General features: G+C 42.1%; 5 protein-coding genes across 8 annotated transcripts in view; 4 read left to right on the top strand and 1 right to left on the bottom strand.

Moving 5' to 3' along the window:
- Window positions 1-1,650: 1,650 nt before the first annotated feature.
- LOC148911077 (uncharacterized) lies at window positions 1,651-8,880 on the top strand. Of its 2 annotated transcripts, XM_089030257.1 has the most exons (3): window positions 1,651-1,747; window positions 1,822-8,727; window positions 8,802-8,880. In XM_089030257.1, the coding sequence occupies exon 2, from the start codon at window positions 2,009-2,011 to the stop codon at window positions 8,483-8,485; it is 6,477 nt and encodes a 2,158-aa protein (XP_088886383.1). In that variant the 5' UTR covers window positions 1,651-1,747; window positions 1,822-2,008; the 3' UTR covers window positions 8,486-8,727; window positions 8,802-8,880. The 2 variants fall into 2 exon arrangements, with proteins under 2 accessions (XP_088886383.1, XP_088886384.1); XM_089030258.1 differs by lacking the exon at window positions 1,651-1,747 and having other exon boundaries at window positions 1,754-8,727.
- A 946-nt stretch (window positions 8,881-9,826) lies between these two features.
- LOC116288006 (uncharacterized) lies at window positions 9,827-14,646 on the top strand. Its single transcript, XM_031694720.2, has 6 exons — window positions 9,827-10,141; window positions 10,338-10,551; window positions 12,487-12,556; window positions 12,851-13,126; window positions 13,265-13,530; window positions 13,878-14,646. The coding sequence occupies exons 1-6, from the start codon at window positions 9,833-9,835 to the stop codon at window positions 14,111-14,113; spliced, it is 1,371 nt and encodes a 456-aa protein (XP_031550580.2). The 5' UTR covers window positions 9,827-9,832; the 3' UTR covers window positions 14,114-14,646.
- Window positions 14,647-15,139: 493 nt separating this feature from the next.
- On the top strand, window positions 15,140-18,797 carry LOC116288007 (proteasome assembly chaperone 3). 2 transcript variants are annotated; one of them, XM_089030264.1, is made up of 5 exons: window positions 15,140-15,184; window positions 15,276-15,377; window positions 15,696-15,800; window positions 16,519-16,690; window positions 18,661-18,797. In XM_089030264.1, exons 1-4 carry the CDS (start codon window positions 15,140-15,142, stop codon window positions 16,684-16,686), a joined length of 420 nt encoding a protein of 139 aa, XP_088886390.1. In that variant the 3' UTR covers window positions 16,687-16,690; window positions 18,661-18,797. The 2 variants fall into 2 exon arrangements, with proteins under 2 accessions (XP_088886390.1, XP_031550581.1); XM_031694721.2 differs by lacking the exon at window positions 18,661-18,797 and adding an exon at window positions 17,054-17,755.
- LOC116288004 (ferric reductase 1) overlaps window positions 17,783-27,481 on the bottom strand; it is a 31,740-nt gene continuing 22,041 nt past the window's right edge. For both annotated transcript variants that reach the window (XM_089030261.1, XM_089030262.1), the window contains exons 12-14: window positions 18,634-18,831; window positions 18,463-18,509; window positions 17,783-18,252 (exon numbers count right to left, since the gene is read on the bottom strand). In XM_089030261.1, coding sequence (XP_088886387.1) covers window positions 18,160-18,252; window positions 18,463-18,509; window positions 18,634-18,831 — 338 coding nt within the window. In that variant the 3' untranslated portion in view covers window positions 17,783-18,159. The remainder of the gene's footprint in view (window positions 18,253-18,462; window positions 18,510-18,633; window positions 18,832-27,481) is intronic.
- On the top strand, window positions 19,260-22,843 carry LOC148911076 (uncharacterized). Its single transcript, XM_089030595.1, has 2 exons — window positions 19,260-22,642; window positions 22,684-22,843. Exons 1-2 carry the CDS (start codon window positions 19,431-19,433, stop codon window positions 22,841-22,843), a joined length of 3,372 nt encoding a protein of 1,123 aa, XP_088886721.1. The 5' UTR covers window positions 19,260-19,430.

The raw sequence follows: 27,481 nt of genomic DNA, 5'->3' as shown, positions 1-27,481 counted from the left end.
GTAGCGGGCTTGTCGTTTTTCTGCCCTGTCTCTCACTTATCACATGAACATATCGTGACAGTCACGTGACCTTACACAGGTATCCTAATGCTATCGTATTAGCGTCATAGTGTTCCGACAACAATGTAGTTAACAAGCGGCTTGAATAAAACAGAAGGAAAACTCTCTCTTGTCTTTACAAACTAGACAGTGCATGATAATACTCCTGTTCTGGTATCCGTGGTCCAGAAAACTAACTACACCACGTTTGTTTACTCGGTAATACCTTCCAGCAAACCAAAAATGAGCAAAATCGAAATTTTGGCTGTGACCGATTCTCGATTTTGCTCGATATTAGTAGATATCTGCTCTTAAACTGCTCGAATTTCGTGCGGCAAAGCTTGAACCGGCTGTTATCACCGGAGTTGTCTAGTCTTAATTGAACATAAAATCGTTAATCAGATCTCAAGCATCACAAACAATGGACAGAGAATAATAAATGTACTCGTTAGTCTTGCTTGGCAGGTGAAAAAAATGAAAAAAACCCCGAAGTTTTCGAAAAAGTTTAAAAGAACGAAAAAAAAGTTTGAAACGTTTTTGCAAGTTTTTTTTTTTCAAATTCAACAAAGTTCAAATTGCTTTTATCGTTATAAAAACTGGTTAAAAATATTGTTCATGAAATCTTTGAAAACGAAAACTCTTTTGAACTTCATACGCGTGCGCATGTGTTTTCACGCCCATGTAAAAGAACACTTTCAGTAAGAGTCACGTGACGTGGTTATGCTTTACGTTATATTCTAAACATGTATCGGGCAGTGCTGCTGGCATCTTCAGGAAATTAAAGAAAGTATTAATAAGTAACGCCTATAAACATGAATAAATGATTAAATTTATGTTTACTCTTTAAGTGTAAAACGGCTTCTTAATTTTACTAAATTTGCGTTTTTCAATTTTGTGGCCCGTCAAGTTGGATGCGCCTTGAGAAAACGGTCTATTGTAAGTCCAGCAGGTTGGCTTGCTTGGAATGTTCCATCTATTAATAAGGCACGTACCAAAACAGGCCTGATTATAATACCAGATCATTTAATTGTCTTGTCATACTGATACGTCCCGAGGGCAAATCTTCCACGATGTCAAACTAGCTTCATGCTTATCTTTAAATCTTCATATTCAACAAACAACGAGTTTTTGTAATGTAACAGGTTTTTCAGTAGAGAATTTGGTGATGCCTTGTGAGAAAAACGTCAAACAAGTAATCCAGCCCTGGCGACGTGTAGTTATGAAACTCAAGTGTTCGCTAATTAATGTTTTTGGAATAGAAACACCTGTAGTGTTAATGAGAGAAATTTATTAAAACTTAAAGGATTATTTTGGCACAAACAAGTTGGCTAGCATAGCTGCGTACCGTGCATGAAGCAGGGGAAGAACTTTTACAGAATTCAGCAATACTCGCTCGTGAACTACTAATAATCCTCAATCTTCCGGCTCAGTAAAGTCAACAGGCAAGTCTTTCTATACATTTACAATATATTCATATTTTAAGCTATGTTTAGTTCCAAGATTTTCACTCGTATTACTCGTTATTAAGATATCACGCTCAGGAATTTACTTATCCTTTTATACTTATCATGGTTCAACGATAATATCATATTGATTATAGATTGGCACATGTCATATATGTAAGATTAAGAATTTCCGCAGACTAGAGGCCCCGCAGGCGCCATAAATATTTAACATCAAGAATCAGTCGAGCGTGCATCATTAACTTGTAAGTAGTTTTCTTTTTCCTTTTTAATTTGCCCCTTTTTGTGAAGCTTATTAATTATAAGTTGTTTGTTGTAGCGAATCGTACAATCTTCCGTGTAATTGTCGAACAATTGTCAAGCTGGAGCTAATAAATACGTATGTTGGAGTCAATGTGTACGAAGGCTCGACTATTTATGTAGTTGGAGACTACATTCATTCGAAGTTAATGTCATTTATCATTGACTTTGGTTATCGAAATCGCCGAAATTATCTAAACTAGAAGATGTACGACCAGGATGGAAGAAATTTGGATGAATTTGGTGAAGATTTAAGAGAGAGATTTGAGAGAGTAAAATCAGTCCACGAGCAAGTACATGAAGAATCGCACGTGCGACACAGGGAGCCCAACCAGAAATTCCAAGAAATTAAGGGAGCAGTGTCAGCAAAACCAAGCGTAGAGAATGGTGGAAAAAAGGTGACATGGCCATCATTAACGCAAGATTTAGTTGGTTTTGGTGCTGAACAACGAGAGCCCGATGTTAGAAGATCTTCGAGAGTTAGAGAACCAAAGAAATTTGGCGAAGAAGAAGTCAGAGCCGAACGAGCGATTCGGTATAGACGTAGTAGATCAGGATATCTTGGAGAGCTGAGGAAGAATTGGAACAGAGTACAAGAATTGATGAAGAGCCCTGAAGTCGACGTGGTAACACTAGAAGATAGTGTCCAAAAGTACAATGAAGCGTTCAGGAAGTTTGTCGATGCCCACGAGATATGTATGGAGATTGAAGATGACGAAGAGAGGAGAACACTGTTAATGGATAGTTATGAAAACCAGAGAGACATGAAGTGGCAGATAGAAAACTTGTTGAATGAGTGGAGAGCCAACAAGCAAAGACCAAAGTCCCCATCCGAATCTGGATTCAGTCGTGCTTCTAGTTCGTCTAGTATAAAAGAGAAAACGAAATTTATGGAAGAAGCGAGACTTAGAGTAAATGCGCTGAAGCAGAAACAAGATTTAGATCGCCAAATGGAGCAGATAGAGAAGCAAAAGGCAGAACTTAGCAGAAAAATCGAGCTGATAGACGCGGAAACCCAGGCGAAGCAGGCTGCTCTAGAATTGATGCTAGAACAATACGTTACGGAAGAAAACGTTGAACATTCCCGTTGGGAAAGCGAGAACCACATTGAGATTACACCCCAGTTCAGCCGCCCACGGCCTCAATCCCCATTGAAAAGAGATGACCAGTATTCCAAGAAAACTTTCGTACCTGTAGTGACTAGTGAATTCGCGATGAAAGGTACGCACATGCAGGTTCCTGATCCACTTCCATCGTGTCACCATACCATTCCCAGTGTTTATACTAATTGTTGTTATACGAGCCCGAAAATGGCGTCGACACCCGTTACCCTTACAGAGAAACTCACTAGCTCGCCGCAAGTGAGCCAAGGGATGGCGCTGAGAGCATCGGCGTCGCCGTATGTTCCAGCTGTTCAAAATCCAACGCCGACAGAGTTTTGTCCCTCGTATGCCCCTCCATCACTACCCAGAGAAAGTTCCATGGTAGACGCTTGGACGACGATAGCGCAAGCAATCAAACAAGGTCCGTCCCTACCGAAAGTGGAATTAATGAAGTTTAGTGGAGACCCCCTGGAGTACGCAGAGTTCGTTACGAATTTCAAGGATAACATCGAAAGTCAAGTGTCGGACGAGTCGCAGAGACTTACCCGTTTACTAGCACAATGCGTAGGAAAGGCGAAGGAAGCAATTAGAAGCTGCGTGAACCTCCCGGTTTGCGAAAGATACGTTGAAGCGTGGCGAACTCTACATCAGAACTTTGGACAGCCGCACATGGTAGCTGAATCTCACGTCAGGAGACTGAAAGAGATTCTGATCGGAAGAGCTGACGCTAGCAGCCTGATGGAGTTCGCGAGGAAGCTGGAAGACGCAAGGAGAGTGCTTACTAACATGGGTTTCAGTTATTCAAGTCGCTTGGACAACGAAGAGACCATAGTCATGCTGATGAGAAAACTGCCAGACGAAGGCTTAAAGAGGAAATGGGCCGACAAAGCTGGAGATCTTATCAAGATAAAGGGCAGAGCTGAGTATGCAGACTTCGTCCAGTTCGTTAAGAATACAGCGGACAGAATTAACAACAGATACGGACAGGAACTAAGGGTGACTTCCTCGACGACAGAAAAGGAAAGAAGAGATCCAAAGAAAGAAAGATCTGACCAAAGATATAAAGTCACGACCTTAGCAGCCGTTCAAAGTGATCAGAGCCAATGCCCATCTGCGATCGCTCACAAATGCCCACAATGTTCAGGACCTCACGGAGTTTGGAGATGCTGGAAATTCAAAAGTTCTTCTCTAAAAGATCGTCTTAAGACGGTGAAGCAACACGGTCTTTGCAGAGCCTGCCTTGAAGAAGGACACTGCGCCAAGTCGTGTACAAAGGGATTCAAGTGTAGAATCTCAGGATGCGGTAAGGAGCATCACTACTTGATTCACATCGAAGACAGCGAAGGAGATTGCGTGAAAGACAACAGCAATTCAACTCGGAAGAGCGTCGAAAGAAATGTACAAGTAAGAGAGGCGACATCAGGGAGTCAGGAAAGAACAAACTCAGTAAAGACAACTAGTCAGTCAACGCCTTCGACCGTCTGCCCAAATGCTATAGCAGTAGAGCCAAGTGATCCCGTCACAGTCAGCGCACTAGAAGTTTGCAGACCGAAAGTATGCTTCAAGGTTGTACCTGTCAAGGTCAGCACCCCTCAGAGTGACAAGCAGATCATCACATACGCATTCTTTGACAGTGGTTCGGACGCAACCCTCTGTATGGAGAGCTTAATAGACGAATTAGAGATCAAAACCAAGAGGCAAGCAAGATTTACGATGTCTACCGTCAATTCGCAGGAAAGGAAATGCGGATATGAAATAGACTTAAAAGTAGAATCTTTGGCTGGAGACGCACACTTCCGTTTAGAGAACGTACTGACCACGAGACATCTTCCTGTTCTGCCGAAGCATGTGGCGACCAATGAAGAAATAAAGAAATGGCCGCACCTTAAAGATCTTACCCTAAGAGAAATCGACAGAAGAAGGGTAACCATCCTCATCGGTAGCGACCGTCCAGATATTATAGAGAAAGAACTGGATAGAAGAGAAGGTGGTAAGGGAGAGCCTTTTGCGGTGAAAACCCCCTTCGGTTGGACTGTCTATGGACCTATAGTAGAATCTACGGAAAGTCAAGTGAATGTGAGTCTTACTAGCACCGAACACGAGAAGCTAAACCTTCAAATAGAACGCATGTATAGCGACGAGTTCGGGAACTCTTATAATGACGCAGATGAAGGTATGTCCATCGAAGACCACAGAGCGAAAGATATTATGGACAAATCAGTAAAGTTAATTGACGGACATTATCAATTAAGACTTCCATTTCGTCAAGATCGCCCGATTCTTCCAGATAGCCGAGCGACCGCGGAAAGGAGATTAGAATGGTTGAAGAAAAGGATGCAGAAAGATGAAAAATTTAAAGAGAAGTACAATCAAGTCATGGAAAAGTACAAAAGTGAAGGTTCTTCGAGGGAAGTGCTGGAAGAGGAACTCCATAACCTGAAACCAGTATGGTACTTGCCTCACCATGCAGTTTGGCATCCGAGGAAACCAGAGGAACCGCGAGTAGTGTTCGATTGCGCCGCCAAGAGTGGAGGTACTTCGTTGAATGAACAGTTACTTCAAGGACAAGAGAATACAAGTCCGTTGATTGAAGTAATCCTAAGATTCAGAGTGAACGAAGTTGCTGTGGCAGCAGATATTAAGAGAATGTTTCATCAAGTCCACGTAGTGCCAGAGGACCGCGGCGCATTGTGTTACCTATGGTGGCCAAACGGAGATTTAACTAAAGAACCCAAAGTTCACCAAATGCTCGTACATATATTTGGTGCAACATCATCGCCGAGCATCGCTGGTTATGCACTGAGAAGAACCGCAAAGGACAACGAGCACGACTTCATGCCAGAGACCATCGATGCTGTGTATAAAGATTTTTACGTTGACGACTTGTTGAAATCGTTTGCTGATGTTGATCGAGCTATACGAGTGAGCAAGCAGTTACAGACCTTGCTAGCTAGAGGAGGATTCAAGTTAACAAAGTGGATGTCCAGTCATCGCGAAGTTTTGTCAGAATATCCAGTAGAGGAACGCGCACCAGCGATCAAGGACTTAGATTTAGCGTCAGAAAGTCTACCTGTAGATAGAGCCCTGGGAATCCACTGGGACGTAGAACAAGATACCTTTAACTTAGTTACGAGTAGCAAGGCACATCCGGAGAATCGAAAGGGCGCCCTGTCATCAGTTGCAACTGTTTATGATCCCCTCGGGTTTGCAAGCCCTCTTCTCCTACCTGGTAGAGAAATAAATCAAGAACTTTGCCATAGGAGATATGACTGGGACGAGAATCTCCCACCAGATATACTTGCCAGTTGGATAGAATGGAAAAAAGGACTTGCAAGTTTAAAAGATCTAAGTATTCCACGTTGCTTCAAACCAAAGAACTTTGGTACTGTAGTGAGGGCGGAGCTCCACCATTTTGCTGACGCTTCACAAGAACATGGTTACGGAACGGTTTCCTACCTGAGACTGATAAACGAAAGAGGTCAGATTCATTGTAGCTTTGTGATGGGAAAGTCTCGTGTTAGACCTTTGAAGAGCACAATGACCGTACCCAAGCTGGAACTTACAGCCGCAACCCTGCTTGTTCAGATGAATAAGTTGATTGTCAGAGCGTTGCAAAGAAGACTCAGGATCGACAACGTCAGTTATTGGACAGATTCTATTATCGTTCTTAGATACATCTTCAACGAAGTGAGAAGATTTACCACCTTCGTCGCAAATCGTGTTGCCATTATTCGACAAGAATCGGTTCCAGAACAGTGGAAACACGTAAGATCCGAGCTTAATCCAGCTGATTATGCTTCAAGAGGGATCAAGGCAACAGAATCAAGAAAGCTGCAGATATGGAGACAAGGACCAGAGTTTTTGTGGACGGAAGAAGAAGAATGGCCTCCACAGCCACCAGAGATATCGGCAACATTGTCAGAAACGGATGAAGGAGTTAAGAAGGAGAAAGTGACAGTCGGAGCAACGACGCTGCAGAAGGACTTTTGGGACTCACTGTTTCGCAAGTACTCGACCTGGAACAGGCTAAGAAGAGCAGTTGCATGGCTCATCAGAGCTGTTCGTAAGTTGATTGAAGCTTGGCCGCGTAAAGCTGAGCGCGACAGCGCCAAGAGCTTGCGACCCAGTCAGGAGACCTTGTCAGTTTCGGAAGTTGAAACAGCGGAGAGAAGAATCGCGAGATTCATCCAGAAGGAGTCGTTCTTAAACACTCAAGACAGTGAAGTAGGAATCTTGAGCAAGGAAGTTAAAGAACGATTCATCCACCTGAAGCCAATTTTAGAAGACGGAGTGATTCGGGTAGGAGGGAGATTGGATCGTTCACATCTGTCCTATGATGCGAAGCATCCCATCATCTTGCCTGGAAAACATCCAGTAACAGAGCTGATAATACGTCATTATCACTATCGCAATGGTCACGTTGGAACCAATCAAGTATTAGCCGAGATACGACAACGTTTTTGGATAATAAGTGGAGTGTCGTCGGTTGGAAGAGTCTTACGCAAGTGCCACGAATGCAGGCGTCAGAATGCTAGGATGGGAGAACAGATTACAGCTCCACTACCTGAAGTGAGATCGTCTTCGGACGGACAAGAACTAGTCTATCCGTTTGCCGCAGTCGGCTTAGACTACTTTGGACCGCTGTACGTCAAAATTGGACCAAATACAAGATCCAAGAGAGATCCTGCCTTGAACAAGCGATACGGTTGCATATTCACGTGCCTAAGGTACAGAGCAGTCCACATCGAGGTGGCACAAGACTTATCTACTGATAGTTTTATCAACGCAGTGATACGTTTCGTTAGTAGACGTGGACCCCCAAGAATCATATACAGTGATAACGGCACTAATTTCAAGGGAGCAGAGTTAGACGTCATCAAAGCAATGAAGACGTGGAACCAAGATCGGATACAGAACGAGCTGAATCAAAGAGATGTACAGTGGAAGTTCAATCCTCCCGCAGCGAGTCACCAAGGTGGCGTTTGGGAACGTCTTATCCGATCAGTCAGAAGAATTCTACACTCCATGTTAGGAGAGCGTCTTGTAAATGATGAAACGCTTCACACATTCTTAACAGAAGTAGAGAAGATCATGAATGACAGACCCATAACGAACGTCTCAAGTGATCCCCGAGATTTAGAGGCACTCACACCAAACCACATATTGCTACTCCGCAAGAACACATCCCTACCCCCAGACGAGATAAAGGATGTCGACAAATATAAAGCAAGATGGAAGCACGCCCACCTGTTAGCAAACGAGTTTTGGCAGCGATGGACAAAAGAATACCTGCCGATGCTGCAAGAGCGACAGAAATGGCTACGAGAAAAAGCTAATTTCAAGGTTGGCGACTTAGTCCTCTTAGCAGACAAGAATACCCCAAGAGGTCAATGGCCAAAGGCATTGATTCAACAGACAATGCCGGATAACGACGGAGTTGTAAGACAAGTGATCGTGAGGACGGCCGATGGAGAGTACCGCCGAGACGTGCGAAAGCTTTGTATGCTAGAAGAAGAATTGTTGAAGACCAAGACTGAAGCCGAGGACCAAGCAAGAAGCAGTCCGCAGAAGAAAGAGTAGCCACAAAAGTGAACACGAAGGAATGAAAGCATTCAAGACTTGAACTGTTTATAATTAAGTTACAAGAGACGTTAAAAAGTGTTAAGTAATTTAGTAAATGATTGTGTTTAGATGGGCAGAAAAGACCCAGAATAGTCTTTGGCGGGGGAGCGTGTAAGATTAAGAATTTCCGCAGACTAGAGGCCCCGCAGGCGCCATAAATATTTAACATCAAGAATCAGTCGAGCGTGCATCATTAACTTGTAAGTAGTTTTCTTTTTCCTTTTTAATTTGCCCCTTTTTGTGAAGCTTATTAATTATAAGTTGTTTGTTGTAGCGAATCGTACAATCTTCCGTGTAATTGTCGAACAATTGTCAAGCTGGAGCTAATAAATACGTATGTTGGAGTCAATGTGTACGAAGGCTCGACTATTTATGTAGTTGGAGACTACAATATAATTATTATAAATATAGCTCGTGTAATTAGTTCAATACACAGAGAGAACCTGAAAGACTGGAATAAAGATTCCGGAGCTCGAACCGAGAGCGGTCGTCCCATAACACCAGTTTACCAGTGCTTGATTGCCAATGTAGTATGATATCGGGTCCTATAGCTAGCTGATGAACCCATCATTTAGTCGTTATTTTCATTGTAAGTGCACGAGTTCGATGAATCTACAGATCTCTCGCTTTGTATGCAGTGAACGAAGCAAAAACGATCGATTCATAAGAACTTTTAAAGCAAAATTTATATTTCCTTCATAAAGGAAGCAAGCTTCGACAGCATGAGAATGATTAAACATGTACAGAAGCGCTCTGTTCGTTACGTATTAGATTTTCCCGAGTTGCACCAGAACGCCTTACATCACGGGGCAGTTTTAGGACGTATTAGTCTCGTTTGGCGTAACTTTCACTTGTTAATAGTAAAAAGTGATAAGAAGTCTTAATCGTCTATGTGTTAATTTTAACTTTTCTTTCCTTTTTTGGTTCATTAAAATCAACTGACTGATGAAGCGTCGCTTAAAACAGCCCATATAGATACCCCGCATTTCTTCGCTGAGGCTAATATTTCTCGTGTTCGTGACGTCACTTAATAATAAATAAATGAATAAATAAACAAACAAACAAACAAACAAACAAACAAACAAATAAATAAAAATGAATGAATGAATGAATGAATGAATAAATAAAATAGCTGTAATTAATTCCAGTAGTAGGAACGTGCGGCATAGCCGACAATCCTAAGGTAGCTTCTGCTCTATATCGCCCAATCAAACAACGAGAAAATGCCCATCACGTGACAGTCACATTGCAGGATTCCCGGTCATAAATAATCTGATCTCTATGTTTGTACTCAGGACCCACACCATGATATCTTCCCTTGGAGTCCTGCTGATATTATTGCTCACACAACTGCCGTGGATTCAAGCTGACTGCAGCAACAACGTCTTGTTCTTACGACATCCTAACGAAGCTCTCTTAGGTCATGTGATCAAGACTATTGAAGAGAATTACATGACGTGCATCGAGAAGTGTATAGAAACAAATGGCTGTCGTTCTGTTAACTTCTGTCGAGACAACAACGGAAAGGAAACGTGCGAGTTGAACAGATCATCCAAAACCCTTCGACCTGACTCCATTGTCTCTTATTCCAGCTGCGAGTATAACGAGATAACGGTGAATATAATTAATTGATTAAATAGGCATAGGAATAGGCATACAATATAGATAGTACGTTGCTCGTTTATAGATGCATGGAATACGAAGGAGAATAGATTATACATCCATGTATGGAAACTAGGATGTGGTTGATTCGATGGAAAATTTGGGTAAATTAGGACAAGAAAAATATACGATTCGTTTAATATTTCAGAGGAGAGACGACTGCACGTCACAAGTCTGCCTGGACAAACACCTCAGTGACAGGCACAGGTTCAATTCATCTTTGTTCCTCTTGGTGAAGGACCGAATGACGTGGAACGAGGCACGGATATTCTGTCAATCACTTCAAGGAGACTTGGCATCAATTGCGAGTCAGCAAGAAAAACATTCTATAGACTCGACACTTTTGCCGGCTACTCCACAAGGTAAATGAAATAAGTTATTTTAGAAAACAGCGAAACTCAGCATTTGTGGTTTAAACGCACCGTAACATTAGTGTTTATTGAGTTTGGTTGGTATGTGAAGTAGTAAGTGGTGTGTTAGATGTTAGCATGGTGTGGTGGTGGGTGGTGTGGTGGGTGGTATTGTGGTGTGGTGGGTAGAAGTGTGGTAGTGTGGTGTGATGTGTGATAGTATGGTGTGCGATAGTGTGATGGGGCAGATGGTAATATACATGGAGTGGTAGTGTGTAGTGGTATGTGGTATGTGGTAGTGTGGTGGGTGGTATTGTGGTATTGTGGTGTGGTGGGTAGTAGTGTGGTGTGGTGGGTAGTAGTGTGGTAGTGTGGTGTGATAGTATGGTGTGCGATAGTGTGATGGGGCAGATGGTAATATACATGGAGTGGTAGTGTGTAGTGGTATCTGGTAGTGTGGTGTGGTGTGGTGTGGTGTGGTGTGGTGTGGTGTGGTGTAGTGTTGTGTGGTGTAGTGTGGTGTGGTGTGGTGTGGTGTGGTGGGTACTAGTGTGGTAGTGTGGTGTGATGTGTGATAGTATGGTGTGCGATAGTGTGATGGGGTAGATGGTATTATACATGGAGTGGTAGTGTGTAGTGGTATCTGGTAGTGTGGTGTGGTGTGGTGTGGTGTGGTGTGGTGTGGTGTGGTGTGGTGTGGTGTGGTGTGGTGTGGTGTGGTGTGGTGTGGTGGGTAGTAGTGTGGAGTGGTATTGTGGTGTGTTATATGATAGTCTGGAAGGTACATGGTAATATGATATGGTACATGCATGGTAAAAAGATATTTCCAAATTTATTATAATATTCAAAATAGCTTTTTGTCTTATTGTATATTAGGACTTGGGACGCTAATCCTTAATTTCTTTACTAGATTTTATTATATATAGCGTATTTATTTCATTCTATATATATCGTATTTATATATTTGTATATGTATATTCATAAACGTAATTTTTAATGTTAAATTTTCAATTAAGAATAATAATAAACTATTAAAAAATAAAAAAATATTATCTGGATACCACGGGGTTCGAACCAATCCATAAAAAATTCAAAACAAAAAAAATCGATTCCACTTTGCCATACCCCCGAGATATCCGCAGAGCTGGGGCGTCGTATGGACTTCGGACCTGACGGCGATTAAATCCTTCTGCCCTTGGGTGTACGAATTACGCAAGAAAATGTTCTAGCCGAAGCATCAGGGGAGAGACCAGCCGGCCCCCAGACCATATCGGCTGATCCCTTGCATCTCTGCCACGCACGGAATCGGTTAAAAGTAAAAAGCTAAAAAGTCTAGTCTATTTGATGCATTGTTTTCACGTCCATTGTTATGCTGATTTACCTGTAACCGTGGTCCAGTGGAAAAAACTTGGGCTTAATTCCATGACACTGAGTCAAGTCTGGTTGAGCGAAGTTAGTAACTGGATGGGTGACCTGCTGATACTTATACCTACTAACCTTTTTTTTTTTTTTGCATTTTTTCGTAACTTTTGTTGATCGATAGCAATTCATTTAAGTTAAGAAATCGTCGAAAATTAAAAACTGCCGAGCATTTAACTCATGTCCGACAGTCTGTGAACAAGAGCAATTTCCCCCGACTAATATAAGAGAGTCGTTCGTATTCTGTTCCGAGGAAAGAAAAAAATTCAAATTGAAATCAATAATTTAGACATGGTCTTTCTTGTAATGAAATATAATTTTGAAATCATTAACTGTTCGTGGTGCTCGTTCCCGGTCTTTCACTTGTTTTTCTTATGGTTAGCAGTTCGTTTCTTATTTGTAGCAACCCGTTTAACTTGCTGCGTGTCCCTTATGACACTGTAAAGATCAGTTGTTGGCGTAGTGGCAAATGTGATAAAAAAAAAAAAACAAGTCCATGACTGATTGTTTTTTTTGTATTCGTTCAAGGAAACGTAACAGAAACTAAACTGCTTGGTTTATGGAAGCTGGATGGTACGGACGCCGATCAAGAAATAAGGTAAGATATATACATACATATATACATAATACTGCACATCATCGTACTCACCACACAAACATGAACCTTAGGGATGGACCATTAGATAATTGATGGGGGGTTGTAGAAATTTTTGTTGCGTGATATTTATTTATTTTTTGGCTCAAACCTTGCATGTTATTTTTTTGCATACAGATAGATATTTTTCTCCTAGCAGAAGAGGTTGCACGATATTTTTTTTGAGGTTTAAGTGCTTGCTCGATATTTTTTTTGGGATTTATGCAAACCTCCATTAACTACCGGTCCGTCCCTTAGATTCCACGGCAAAGCTCAAATCAAGTCTGTTGATGGATACAAAGCTTTGCACCTTGATGGAAAGAACACAAGCTTCGCCACCACGCCTACCATGGGCTTGCTCAGACGTAGCTTCAGTATCGGGGCCTGGGTCAAGCTCCTAAAACCAGCCTCTTCTGGTCTTATCTTTGGTGACTGGTCGTCAACTTATCAGTTCTCTGTACTGGTGAATGACAATGGTACTGTTTCTGCGCACGTTCATATTGATCCCGACGTGTTTGTTCAAGTGAACTACAGGTATAACAATAAATACGTGAACAATGAATTAATATGTCTTTCTAAGCTTCATGGAACTTTTCCATATCCTTAAAATCCTTATCCTTAAAAAGAAATTAATTCACATTCCTCGTTTGCTTTTTTTTATCATTACAACAGCTCGATCCCTTTCAATGTTTGGGTTCACGTGATGTTTTCCTGGGCTAAAAATCTCAGGGCTTTGCACATCCGAATCAACGGTAAACAGAAGGCTTTACAAATAGTTCCAGGCAATTTTAGCATCAAAAGGCTTATAAAAAGAAGTACACAGAACTACTACATTGGACTTGAAAGAAACAGAAGTACTGTCTTTCACGGATACTTAAGAGAGTTGGCTGTTTATTTCTGGAGTGCTGAAGATGACATCATTGCCGCCAAACGAATTGGTATTAACAATAGTTAAACTATGATGCTATCCTCTTTGTCTATATTTTCTGCTCTTCCTGTGAACAACTAGAAATACCGAACTCCCCTCCGGTGACTCGTGGGGATGCTCACCTATAAAATTGCGCGTGGCCTTTTGTTATGTTCTATAATTCTCTTGGATATATAGTACTGTGGCCACTACTGTTTGCCCAAGAGCCCAACCCCGTTGCTCCCACCACAGTTTACTTCCGCCGCCTTGACACTCGTGGAGCGTAGAATTGTGGGAAGCAAAATGGCGAAGCTTTTTAGATGTCGTAAAAATGCCGGTTCATTAATGAAAGTAATATTTTTTGATGTATACACACAGGGAGATGGGACAAATTTAATGGCGTGTGGATTGGCCTAAACGACTTGAACAAAGAAGGAAACTTTGTATACAGCGATGGGTCAGAAGTGACCTACAAGAACTGGAATAAAGACGAACCGGATGATTTTGCAAATTTTCAAGATTGTGCGGCTATTTTACTTTCAAACGATAAATATTCCTGGTCCGACCAACCTTGCGGGCTGGAACTGCCCTTCATTTGCCGTAAAAAGGAATAGACGTCATTTGCATGCGGTTAAACTTTTTATCATTTAATATCTTTAATTTATATAAGACACTTTGTTTGGAGACCAGCTCTGTTGTAATCCAAGAGATAGTCCTACTGCATGAAACAATCATTTATAACAACATGATAAAAATCATTTATTTATAATGTGTTCAAGGTGATTTGGAATCTAGGCGCGCAATACGCTTTGTTTGTGGCAGCGAAGATTTCTAAGCATTTTCCCACGTCAACAACAAACTCAAAATGTGCTGACTTTTAAATGACATTTGGTGAGTTTTCTACCAATGAGAATTTTCTTTATTTTCGGGTGAAAGCTGCATGCTGTTTTCTCAAGCCGAAAACCCGGAATTAGGAAATATCGAGTAACGAACAAAAGGCCTTGGTCATAGAGATAGAGAGACTGAAAATATACCTGAATAATTAGTCAACGACTTTACAAAAATATCCCGTTATTACAGTTAATGTACTAAAAAAAGCATGTAACGCAATAACGTAAAGCTTTGTAATAAAGATTTCTTTCTTTTCGCTTTTGCTTTGTGTTATAAGAGCATTGGTCAATGATTGCCTGCTTCCATGAAGTTTTGGTTGCACTTAGTCAGTCGCTTCAAGCACTCAACAAGCAAGAGGCGAACTCAGCTATGCTAAGATTCGGGATTCACGCTTCCTTTCCTTCCTTCCTCAGAACGCTTCTTATAAGCAACCTCCCGGCCGCGTGCACACAAGATTGAGGTAAGATTTCGGTCAAGCTACAACAGCATCCTCTGATTGCATGACTTTTATTGATACCTGTCAATCAATACCATCAGCAGAAACCTTTTAAATGAAAATCCATAAAGCTTAATATCAAGAGAGCATTGATATAATGTTATGCTCTCTTGATTTGATATCTTTGATGATCCTTCAAGTTTTATTACGAGTCTTTTTCAGAGTCTTTTTATTAATATTTTTTAAATAATCACTTCCGGTTGTCAATGAAAACTACACAGGGATCCCAAAATCAGTTTGAAATAAATTCAAAATGGCGGACGCAGTTGGAGAAAATCAGGGACCGCAAACTCGTCAGGTTTGTTCTCTGGGTTGTGCAGATTGGTGTCATTTATTAAGAATATAACTGTATGTCTCATGTCTTTTAATATCATATGTTTTGTTTTTAGTTGGCTGTAGCAATCGACGGTACTCATACTGACATATTGTGCACATGGTTCTCAGATCGTATCATGGTAGTTGTAACTCAGTATAGAAAATTTGGGACTTTGGTAAGACTTTTGTGTTGTTCAGGGTAGAAAAGTAGGGAAATAAGATACTTCTTGAATCTTTGAAAAAGGTGATTTATGGAGGAGAGAGGAAAAAAGGTGGTCGTTTCGATACATGTCAAATGTTAAATCTTGATAAGTTATATAAGGTTTTCTTGTTGTCGATAGAGTCAAGCCATTTTTTTCTTCGTAACCACCTATATGACAGTTGAATCCCAACATCCCCACCTGATTTATGCACACTAGAGCTTTCCCCAATCAGCTGTACCCTCTACCTCTCCCTTAAAGCTACAGTAATCTTCATCCCACCTTTACACACAGATTAATGTGAAGAAGGAAAGTACAGTATCAAGAGATTTATCATCAAATCAACCACTCAACAATGAACCAGTTTTTAACACTAAAGTCTTAATGGGAAAAGATGAGGTAATATGTGATTGATTTGTGGGTTTTTTAAGGGGTATAAGCCTAGAGCTCTTATAGGAGTCCTGATATTTACAGTTTCCGAGTTGTCAGAGACTGACAAAGCTTATGCTGAAGAAACAGAAAACGTGCACGTGTGCTGTGTGCAGTTATAAAGCACGTGGGGTTGGCAGAACACAATAGAAGCGTCAGGAGAAGCATGACATGTAGCAGAGTGCTTCTCGACACTTCTAGAATGTTCTGTCAATCCCCAACTGCTTTATAACTCCACACAGCACAACAAGTTATTTTATAAAGCTATGTAGAGTATGTATTGGAATGTTAAAAGGAGGGAATGTTTGAGACTTATGTGTACCTTACTTGTAGCATGTGTTGGTGGTCTTCTGTATATATATGTAGACTTGTGTCTTAGTGATTCTATTCTAGTACTCTTGGTGGTGAAGAGAAGAGAATTAGGTGGGATTGAAGAAGTTCCTTCAATTCAGTTGTCTTAATCAATCCAACTGTAGGTGTCCTTCCATCTTTTTCCTTTAGGGGTAACAACTTTTTTGTAGTCCTTGGCCCTGGGGTAGTATGGGATACCTGTGGCCACAGGGTTACCATGAAGTATACACACATATCTTCTTAATTAATCACATCCCCGTTGCACTTTTCAGCTTCAAAAATATTATTTATTATTGATCAAATAATTAAAATAATAAAGACTTTTTGTGTGTTACAGCCTGTTTGGCATGTTTATGGTCGACAAATTGCCAGTATTATTGGTGAAAAAGATGAGTCAAATCGTCAAGTTCTACTTGCAATAGCTTTAAAAAAACACTCTCCAGAAATCCTTCATTGTATCATGGACCAAATACAAGAACTAAAAACAAGCTCACTCGTCAAGTAAATCAGTAAGAAACACAAAAATACCATGCATGTGACAATAATCATTGTGTAGGTAGTTTATTTGCAATCGTTATGTGTCCTGTTTCTGTTCCATACTCTGGTACATGCAGAGCTGTTAACCCCCCCGAGATATTCAAATCTGGAGAATTGATAGGGAAGGGACATGATGTCACAGCGGATGACATATACAATATGATTGATGATGTCATTTGCTTTGTAACATTTGATGTGATTGGTTTATTTCTGACCAATCAGATTATCGCTTATGCTACAATGGCCTGCTTGCAAGAACAGTTTATGAGGAATGTTTTGATTTTGTTAGTGATGTAAAATAACACAAACAACATGAAATAATTGGAATTTTATAGTTGTGAAAGTCAAGTCTCACAAGAAATGGTCAGCTTCGGGGATTATCCAGGAGATTTGAGACTCTAATCTGGAGACCGGGAGATACAGTCCAAAATCTGGAGATTCCCGGTTTATCCGGGAGAGTTGACAGCCCTGTACATGTATATTGGTATGGCAAGTGTACAGTACAATAATATTTTCTAACAGATGTGCTTTTATCTGCAAATTTATAAATAGAATTGTAAACATTACTTTAATTTATCCGCCAATCATGGTGCAACTGTTTACCAAAGCATCATCAGTAATGATTCTACAAGGCACTAAAGTTTGTCACTCTAAACAGTCTGATTATTATGGATTATTTATCTAAAATAAAATTACCAGCAGGGCTTAAAATAGAAAATACAAATAGCCAAATTTCCCTTCCATTTTATTTTCTATTTGGCAGTTTGAAATGTTTTATCCAGCAGTAATCTTTGAACTGCATTTGGCAGGCAGCTGTTGCGACAGCTGTTTTGGGAACCTGTACTAGTTATTGACTAAAAATGTATGTAGATCACACCTGGACACGAGAATTATTACTTGATATGTTTACAACAAGATAAATACCAAAAAAAGTAAATAAACTAAAACTTAACTGAAAGATATAAATAAGTGATATGTTACTAAATTAAATTTCCTAGGTTTCCAGTTGCCAGTTAGGCTGTGTTCATTATGTATGGCAGAGGAAGGGGGGGGAGGGTGGAAGGTGAAAATTTGAAATGTCCAGAATAATTCTTAACACCCCCCCTTAAAATCATGCAAAAAATACAATCCCCCCTAAGCAAGGCTTGTAGCTTCTTCCAAAAATTTTGCATCCCCCCATTTTTATGATAAAAATTTGCCCATCCCCCCCTTTTTCCTACCAAAATTTTCCCAATCCCCCCTCTCTGCCATACATTATATGAACGCAGCCTTAGAGCAGGCCTAGGGCCTAGAGTATTGGCCAATCAATCACCAGTCAATGTTAGCTCAGTCATACTCTGTTTTTGGCCAAAATGACTGGCAAAGCAAAGATTTGTTGTCAGATTCAGCCATTATTTTAAGTTTAAGTTAAGATCAAGGGATGGTCAATTTGCATGGACAGTTATTTCATTGCAATAATGATTACAAGAGAAAGACTTGTTGCTAATGCTAACAGCACCACAAAACCAAACAAGGCTAAACGAAGACACCTGCCCTAAAGAATGCAAATAAAATTACATTAAATTTAGGAAATATGACAAGTGTAGTCAGTGAATTCTTTTAATAATCAATTACTGATGATTTAGATGATGCAGCAGTATTATGTGGGCATTATATGTGAACAAAGTTAAATTTGGTTGGTTGAATGTGATGTAAGATGTATTATATTGTAAGATATACAATATACTTTTTGAGAATTACTTACTGAGGATGACAGAGAGGGCATTGATTTTAGTTCCTCCATCTCTTCAACTAAAGAAAAAAAAGAAAAGTAACTTTGAAAAATGATAATTTTTCTTATTAATTCATGGTACTTTTAGTTATGGTTAAATCTGTTGATGTAAACATGTATAATGTGCAAGGCTGCTTATCCTACCAGCATCATAACGCTTATTCTTTTCAGCATCTGCTTCAGCTGTGATATTTTCTTGCTTATTTGAAGCTTGTTGGGAGCAGAAATAGATGTCGAATAAGAGCACAATGAGAACACCAGCACAAAAGACAATCAGAGGTGGAAGGCCTGTCTTTTCCAGATCCAAGAACTTGATGAAAACAGCCAAGAACAGGGTAACAACTGATGGAATAGAGATAGGATAACAAAAAACATCTTAAAAATATTCACCTGCGTAATTGGTAAATTACTATTCAAATATTTTCAAATAGTAAAACTGTACGATTTGCAAAAAATCTTCGTAGTTATATATCTAAAAACTAAGGTTTAATCAAGGGGTGTGAACTGAACATGAAGCTTGGGGAGTAGTATAGGGGTTGGGGGTCCCAACTCACACACCACCCCGAAATAACCCGTCTTAAAAGCATACGCCCCGGTTTCATTCGGGTTTTAAGAGCAACGTGGCCCGGGGGTTATTCCACCAAGAGATTACGGGATCTTCCCGCCATCCACGACCTATTTGAGACCGTGAATACAGCCACCAACGAATACCATTAAATATGCTGATATATATTATGAAGTGCGAACGATGTGAGAGGGAATTTAAAAGGAAGGCTGACCTAACCAAGCACTTGTCAATGCAAAAGAAAGAATGCAAAAAGTCTTACGAATGTTTGTGTGGAAAGGAGTTTGAGACCCGTGTGAGACTGTATTGGCATTGTCAAAGTTGCACATACGACTACGACGACCTCATATAAGGTATAAAATATTTCCTATTATATATGGAGTCACGATCTAATTTCAACACCGTTTCCATACCCGGCGCAGGAGAAGTTGACCTCAGACAGTTTTGGTCTAAGACCAGAGAGAGAAGGAGGAAGATCTTAGCGAAGGGAGTTAAGGAATTGGGTGCGATGAAGGCAAGCATTGTGGTAGAACTAGACCTAATTAAGGGTGATGACACCGAAACTACGGTCTGGCTACGCTCCAAGTCATTAGTAGTACTACAGTCTACTAACCTAGCACCGATTTTGTCGACTGCCCTCGAGGGTATGTTAGAGACACTCTCAAACTACACCAGAGAAGGATCGGGATGGGCAGTAACCGAAATAGTGGAGATGAAAATAAGCATGGCGCGGTACGTACCAATTCGAGGTGGGTCTTACGTACCTTTACCAGCCTGGATAGAGCGAAAGAAAGCAATTGTAAGTGTTAAGAATGACGACAATAAATGCTTCCAGTGGGCAATTAGGTCTGCCTTATACCCAGTTGAGAAAAACACAGCGCGCACGAGTAATTACCCGACAGACGACCTAGATTGGACTGACGTTTCCTTTCCAATGCAGTTAAGTTGTATACCAGACTTTGAGGAGCGCAACGACCTAGCAATAAACGTTTATGGAGACCGGGAAGAGACCATTGTTCCACTAATGTTGTCAAAGCACACCGGAGAGCGCATTCACCTATTTTACCACGGCGGCCACTATTCCTGGGTTAAGAACCTAAGTCGATTATTTTACAGACATACCAAGCATAAGTGCAAGAAGTTCTTCTGCGAATCCTGCCTGCTTCCCTTTCCCGACTTAAAAGCCTTAAAGAAGCACGATGAAATCTGCCGTGGCGTAGAGGAAGTTGCACAGCGTATTCAAATGCCAGCAAATAAAGACTTATTCTACGAGGATTTCAAGCGACAAAGCAAAGTTCCCTACGTCATTTACGCAGATTTCGAGGCAATAATTACAGACGAATACCAAGAATCAGGCAATACGCAGCGTAAAGGCCTTCACGAGATTTGCTCTTACGGTTACATTGTAGTGCGCAGCGACGGTAAAGCAGACGACCCAGTCATATACCGTGGTAAGAATGCAGCCGCACTCTTTCTAGAAGCCATTAAGGAGGAGGAAGAGGACATTAGACAGCGCTTACGCACCACAAAGCAACCAAAGCTATCCAAGGCCGAGCAGGCCGCGTACGCAAAGTCAATGACGTGCCACGTATGCAAGCATAATCTCCTCCAATTCGGACGGAGAGTTAAGAAGTGCTGGTCAGACGACGGCGCCTACCTTGGTGAAGCACACCCCAAGTGCGGGAAGTACGCACGCAAGGGTGAGAAGGCTGGAAAGCCAACCACGCACTGCATTCACTGTAAAAAGCCCTTCGAGGAAGACTTCTACGTAGATAAAGTCTTAGACCACTGTGAACTAACCGGGGTGTACAAAGGCGCAGCGCATTGGAGATGCCGCAACAAGATTGACCCAAACATGGATATTCCAGTATTCTTTCACAACCTTCGCGGATACGATTCCCACCTTCTCTTACAAGGCGTTGACGGCCACGAAGTTAAGTGCATACCGAATAACAAGGAGCGGTACATGTCTGTGACAATTGGTAAATTAAAGTTCTTAGATTCCCAACAATTTATGGCAGACTCATTAGCGAACCTAGCTAAGTATAACGAAGATTCACCAATCTCAGACCTTTACGAGGCAGAGCGCAAGGGAGTTTACCCCTACGAATACATGGATTCCTGGGAGCGCTTTAAAGAGCCTTTACCACCGAAAGAGTGCTTCTATAGTTCCCTAAACGAGGCTGGGATATCAGACGAAGAGTACGAGCACGCAAAGAAGGTTTGGAAGAAGCACGACTGCAAAAACATGGGAGATTACCACGACGTCTACCTACTCTCGGATGTAGTCTTATTAGCCGACGTATTTCAAAGCTTTCGGAAGATGGCGATGTCTTACTATGGATTAGACCCAGCAAACTTCTACACTGCCCCTGGGTTATCTTGGAGTGCCCTGCTAAAGAGCACGAACGCCCAATTAGACCTCTTAACAGATTACGAGATGTACAGATTTATGGAGGACGGAATTCGCGGTGGGGTTTGTGGGCCATCGAGGCGATTTGCGCGCGCCAATAACCCACAAGTTGAGGGGCACGACCCCGAGAAACCATCAACCTACATATTTTACCTAGATGCGAACAACCTTTACGGCTGGGCGATGTCCCAACACTTGCCAGTGCGCGACTTTGAATGGACTGAGCCACGCGAACCGGAGTTTTACATGCAAATAAGACCCGACAGCCGCAAAGGCTTTATCCTTGAGGTGGATTTGGAATACCCAGAACACTTACACGACCTTCACGACGATTACCCATTAGCGCCAGAGTCGATTGAGAAACCTTTTGAACAACTCTCCCCATTACAAAAGAAACTTTGCCCCACATACAAACCATACCGCAAGCTTACTATGAACTTAATGAACAAAAAGAAGTACGTAGTTCACTACCGCAACTTACAATTCTACGTGCGCCACGGAATGCGCGTAACGAAGGTCCACCGCGCATTAAAGTTCCGTCAAGAGCCCTGGATGCAGCCTTACATAGACTTTAACACGCAAAAGCGCACAGCAGCCAAGAACGACTTTGAGAAGAACCTGTTTAAGCTTATGAACAACTCAGTGTTTGGTAAGACAATGGAGAACATCCGCAAGCGGGTGTCGATTAAGATTGTAAATACGCGTGAAGAGGCTGAGTCTTATGTATCCCAGCCAGGCTTCGTACGCTACGTAGACATGCTTAACTTCTATGTAATTCACATGAAAAAGGCAAACCTTTACCTTAACAAGCCCGTTTACACCGGCTTCACAGTGTTAGAGCTGTCTAAGTTGCTCATGTATGAGTTTTACTACGACAAATTAAAACCAAAGTACGGTGACAAGTGTCGCTTATTGTACACCGACACAGACTCACTAATAATGGAGATTGAAACTCCCGACGTTTACGCGGACTGCCTTGAAGACATTGACGAATACGACACGTCCGGCTACCCAAAAGATCACCCACTTTACTCAGCTAAGAACAAGAAAGTCATAGGAAAGATGAAGGATGAGGTGCTTGGCAGGCCAATTGTAGAGTACGTTGGGTTAAAGCCAAAGATGTACAGCGTCTTAAAGAGCGACGGCGCAGATAAGAAGGCAAAAGGCGTAAAAAAGTACGTAGTTAAGAAGCAACTTACGCACCAATCTTACTTAGATGTCTTGAATACCCAAAAGACGCAGCGCCACAACATGAACTCCTTACGATCATATGGCCACCAAATACACAGCGTTACCCAGGAAAAGGTGTCGTTGTCAGCATTCGACGGCAAGCGCTGGATGTGCGACGACGGAATTTACACGCACGCGTTTGGTAATCACACGATAAGCAGTTCTTCTTTGACGAACCCACGCGTGGGACCATCATGAAGATAATACAAGATGGGCTGACCCTTCTTAGCTATTACACTTCGAATCTGGTAAGTTTCCAAAGACCAATTAGGATCCGTAGCTCTTTTGGATCCTCCTTCTAATTCGCCCGGCTCATAGAGATATCGAACCGTGACATCGCCTAATCTCTTTTCCTGGGGGAAGACCGCCCTTGAACTTCTGACGTAGGACTTGTGTTCCACGTGTTTCTTTTTTATGGCATCCCTGGGTTTCATTCCCGTAGCCCTGGCCGCCTCGTTGTTCAAAGCCGCGACGACCTGGGGGAGCCTCTGAGTCCATTCCCTGTTGCGTTTGGAGGGATCTTCCAGCTCTTTCCAATATTGGTACCCAAAGAGGCGCTCGGCCAGGGTCTTATTGAATCTTTCAACAATGCTCTGGCCCCTGTGGTACTCAGCTTCGGCTCTCCTAATTTTAGTGTCGTGGTCTTTCAGGGTCTTAGTAACCACGCCCATGAACTCTGTCCCCGCATCCACTTGCAGCAGCTTAGGCCATTTCAAGACGCGCTTATAAATCCTACCTAGGGCTTCTGCGACTTCCCCAGAATCCTTGCTGGTTATGGGTTCGGCGTCCTTATATCTGCTTGCGATATCGACTACGGTCAAAGCGTACCTATAGGTCTTTCTTCTTACCTTATCGTGCGGTAAGAAAAGCAAATCCGCCTGATGAACTTCATTGGGGGCATTTACGGTGAAGCTGGGCCTGGGAATGTACTTAGGCACGGGAAGATAGACCTGCCAGATGGTTTGCCCTTTTAACCAGTTCTTAGCCGTTTCTTCTGATACCCTGGCCGCGGTCGCGAGTTTCTTGATGGCCGACGCTCCTCTCCAATAGCCTTCAGGCCCATAGTAAATCCTCTTGAGTTTGTCCTCTACGCGGCCCATTATATGAATTCCAGGACGAGATTGATCTTTCGTCCGTTGAAATCCACCGTCTCTCCGTCCACTTTAATGGTGATGTTTATGCTTTCTACCAAATTAGACAAGTCATAACTCAAAGAAATGGGAGTGTATTCTACTGGGTCAAATGGATTACCTTTGGGCAGAAACTTGGACATAAGAGAAGACTTTTCTCCATTGCTGTAACTATTGACCAAGTCGCAATAGACTTCATAAGAGGATGCGACTTTCCATTTCACAGGTATGGCCGTGTTGGTAATTTCCTTGCCTGAGACACCTAGTAAAGATCCCAATGCATCATCTTTTCCTAGGGTTACTGAGAAATTGTTAGGAAGATTATGTTTGAAGGTCATTTCGTGCGGCAACCCTGTGGTGAGAGTATAACCGTGTTTTGCTAATTCCTTGGCCAGCGTGATTGGTGTGTAATGTCCATCGGGCAGCATTACGCCTTGGTAATTGTTAGACCCCTTATGCACGGTGACCATACCATTGACTAAATTATACCAAGAATTGTACAAAGAGCAACTAACCAGCCGAACCTTATGGGCTTTGATGGGGGGATTCAGATAAGTGGTAAAGTTATTCTTGTCGCTTTCCAAAAAGACGATCATTATATTCTAGGCGCCAAAGGCGCCACTGCTTAGACTAAATACGCCAAAGCTACGCCTCCTGCCAGCCCTGCGACTCCTTCAAAGACCAATTCATTGTCTTTTTGTTTCTTAGAAGGCTGGTAGTAATTCTTAAACTGAGGCTTTCTTAACCCCGTCGATGCCGCGGGGTGTGCTTGCGCATAGAGCTTAAAGGCGTAGTCTGTGTTTTCGAAGTTCTTATCCGCCTGCATTTTGTCTTGGTAATTCTTGTCCAACCAATCCCTGTAAGCTTGTCTTTTTTCATTCCAAGCCGCCACGTCTCGCTGATATTTCTCCAGCGCTAAGTCGTGTCTCTTCCTTTCGGCGGCTAAATCTCCGCTGCGATCACCTCTAACTAATCTATCCAAATACTGACCACCATAATTAGCTCCAGTGAATGCTAAAGCTGCAATGACTCCGCCTACGACCACGCTAGCCATTATATACCAGCAAACACAGTTTGCTTCTAGATTATGTCGTCGGTAGGTACTTTTCCTTCCGTAGGTAATCCTTTACCATGATAGCCCCGCCTACGGCAGCGGTCATTTTAGCAAAGTTGGTGAAGCTCTTGCTTGGGTCTTCAGTAAAGTCTTCTTTGAGCACTTTCTTACCTACCCAACCAATACCCGCAACGATGGAAGTAATAATAGCTGCTTCTTCAACAGTTTTCAATAACGCGGTTGACATTATATTACAGAGCGAGAAGGTTATTCCATTACGGGTATTTTGCTTCTAGGCTCCTGCGTCACGTGCACAGCCTCCAATTCTACTTTTGGCTTTGCTGCCTTCCATTGTAAGTAAAGGCTACCTGCTGCTATGATGACTCCTAATGCGCCAATGACGTACCCAGGATTAATAAAGGATTCCTCTTCTTTTTCCTCCACCTTTTCTTCTTTTTTGGCTTTGTTCTTTTTATTCATCTCCGCGAGCTTCTTCCCCGCGGCAACTCTGCCTGGAGATTTAGCCTTGGTAATCTTGGTATCTTCTACGGGAGCCTTTTCTGGTTGTTCTTCGGTGCCACTCATCTTATATTAAGGGACTTGAAGGACTTGGCAAGTAACTTGATGACGACTTGACTAAGTACTTGAGGTGACTTGACAACGACTTGACTAAGTACTTGAGGACGACTTGACTAAGTACTTGAGGACGACTTGACTAAGTACTTGAGGCGACTTGATCAGGTACCTCAGCAAGTGCCGCCTTAAACACCCTTTCGACTTCTCTGTCCTTCTTAAAGTCCTTCCAAGACACCAGTACCTCCTTCAAGTCGACATGCTGAGCTACGTGAAGTGCCGCAGAGGCGACTGCCATTAACTTACCGCACTTCAAAGACAACCACCCGCAGGTTATTTTAAGTTCTTGAGCAATAACGTAGTCCTCGCTTATGTCCTTCTGCAGTTGCTCCACGTCGTCTATGGGCAGCGCAAGTCCAAGCAATTTAGTCGCAAGTCGGATAGCGGAGTCTGCTACGGCATCCGTGGTCTTACTTGCAAGGGCGGCCTCGTACCTCTTATGGAACTTCTTAACCTCCTCTTCTGACAACTTATTAACCTGCTCATGGGTAAGTTCCTTGCCTATCATTTCTTTACACTTCTCAGAAGACACCAGGATGTTAAGTTGTTCCTTGAGGTTACTTTCATCTAGCTGCGTGGGGACTTCATCTAAGAGCTGCTCAATCTCCATATACATTAGGAGTTAAAGATCGCAGATCTTTATGGAATACGGAAACCTCAAAGAGAAGATCATCTTGGAATGTTGGTGCGTTTTTAAGTGCCGCATGTATTCGTGTAACTGTTCCTTGGATATCTCACCGCCATAGTCGCTTAAGATGGTTTCCAGGTCAGACTTGCTCGGAGTATAAAATACTACGAGAGATCCTATGTTTTCCCTAAAAGGCTTAGAGACGCTGGTAAGCTGCTGCGAGAGCAACCAAACGCTAATGTTGTCGTGTCTGCCGCTGAAAGCGAGTTTAACGAGCTCTGACGTGCGTCTTTTTACGTCGTCCCCGCAGGCGATGTCATCCAGTATGAGGAGTGTCTGTGTATCTTTAGGGAATTGTTTGTGCCAGAACTTAAGATGTCCAGGTAACTCGTTGGGGTCCAAAATATCTACAAAGAAGTCGTCGTCTTTCACTCCTATGCCCGTCCAGGTGCGGTTATTCACGTAGGTGGGGCAGAGCAGCACGATATAGTCAAATTGGTATCTAAAGGGTCCTAATAGCTGCTCTACCACGAACTGGGTCTTTCCGCAGCCGGTGGGTCCTACTATCAGAGCGTTACAAGGCATGTGATCTGGGTTCATTTATATCCCTTCTTTCGAAGGGAACTTGTTCCCTGACCCAGCAAACAAATTTATTCCCTGGTATATATGGAGCCTACGGAAGCAGTGCAGAGAATCGTTAACGACATTAAAGATAAGAGAGACACCATTGAAATGCAAAGGGAGGAAATTGATTGCCTTAAAGAGCGCGTGCAGGAGTTGTACGATGAAATGTGTGGTTTGAAGCGCTCGGAAAGGTTTGGTGCGTTAGTAACCATGGCAACGTGGGCTAAGGAGTCCGTTAAGGACTTTATGAAATATCCCATGTAGAATGTTGACAATAAGGTTAATATCTTGTTAAGTGGGTCTGGAAACTATTTCAAAACCCCTCGTAGAATGTTGAAGATAAGGTTAAATATTGGTTAAGTGACCTGGAAACTATTTCAAAAGGTACCTAATAATGTTGAGGATAAGGTTAAATATTGGTTAAAGGATGTTAAATGGAGGCTAAGATATAGTTAAGTATATATGGACTGCTTGGTGTGTAAGAGGGTGTTTAGTACCAAACAAAAGCTGCAATACCACGTTTATCGTGGTGTTTGTACGAAGAAGCCTGTTAGTAAGGTTTGTGAGGATTGTGGTAAGGAATTCAGTACTGTTCAAAAGATGCAGCAACATCAAGAAAGACGCTTTTGTAGAATCGCCTGTAAGGACTGTAATAAGGAATTCAATACCTCAAAGGAAATGCAGCAACATCTTAAAAGGGGTGTTTGCTGTAAAG

This window comes from Actinia tenebrosa, unplaced genomic scaffold, assembly GCF_029948245.1.
Source record: "Actinia tenebrosa isolate PJP-AT-01 unplaced genomic scaffold, QUT_ActTen_1.0 PGA_scaffold15__27_contigs__length_11533743, whole genome shotgun sequence".
NCBI classification, from domain to species: Eukaryota; Metazoa; Cnidaria; class Anthozoa; order Actiniaria; family Actiniidae; genus Actinia; species Actinia tenebrosa.
This window is presented reverse-complemented; position numbering and strand designations above follow the sequence as displayed.

Excerpts from the sequence above, each read along its gene's own strand:
- LOC116288006 (XM_031694720.2), top strand. The coding sequence starts at position 9,833 with ATGATATCTTCCCTTGGAGTCCTGCTGATATTATTGCTCACACAACTG. Across the intron at positions 10,552-12,486 it reads TTTGCCGGCTACTCCACAAG|GAAACGTAACAGAAACTAAA; the intron begins GTAAATGAAATA and ends TATTCGTTCAAG. Across the intron at positions 12,557-12,850 it reads GACGCCGATCAAGAAATAAG|ATTCCACGGCAAAGCTCAAA; the intron begins GTAAGATATATA and ends TCCGTCCCTTAG.
- LOC116288007 (XM_089030264.1), top strand. The coding sequence starts at position 15,140 with ATGGCGGACGCAGTTGGAGAAAATCAGGGACCGCAAACTCGTCAG. Across the intron at positions 15,378-15,695 it reads ATAGAAAATTTGGGACTTTG|ATTAATGTGAAGAAGGAAAG; the intron begins GTAAGACTTTTG and ends CTTTACACACAG. Across the intron at positions 15,801-16,518 it reads TCTTAATGGGAAAAGATGAG|CCTGTTTGGCATGTTTATGG; the intron begins GTAATATGTGAT and ends TGTGTGTTACAG.
- LOC148911077 (XM_089030257.1), top strand. The coding sequence starts at position 2,009 with ATGTACGACCAGGATGGAAGAAATTTGGATGAATTTGGTGAAGATTTA.
- LOC148911076 (XM_089030595.1), top strand. The coding sequence starts at position 19,431 with ATGGAGTCACGATCTAATTTCAACACCGTTTCCATACCCGGCGCAGGA. Across the intron at positions 22,643-22,683 it reads AAGGCAAAAGGCGTAAAAAA|ATGTCTTGAATACCCAAAAG; the intron begins GTACGTAGTTAA and ends AATCTTACTTAG.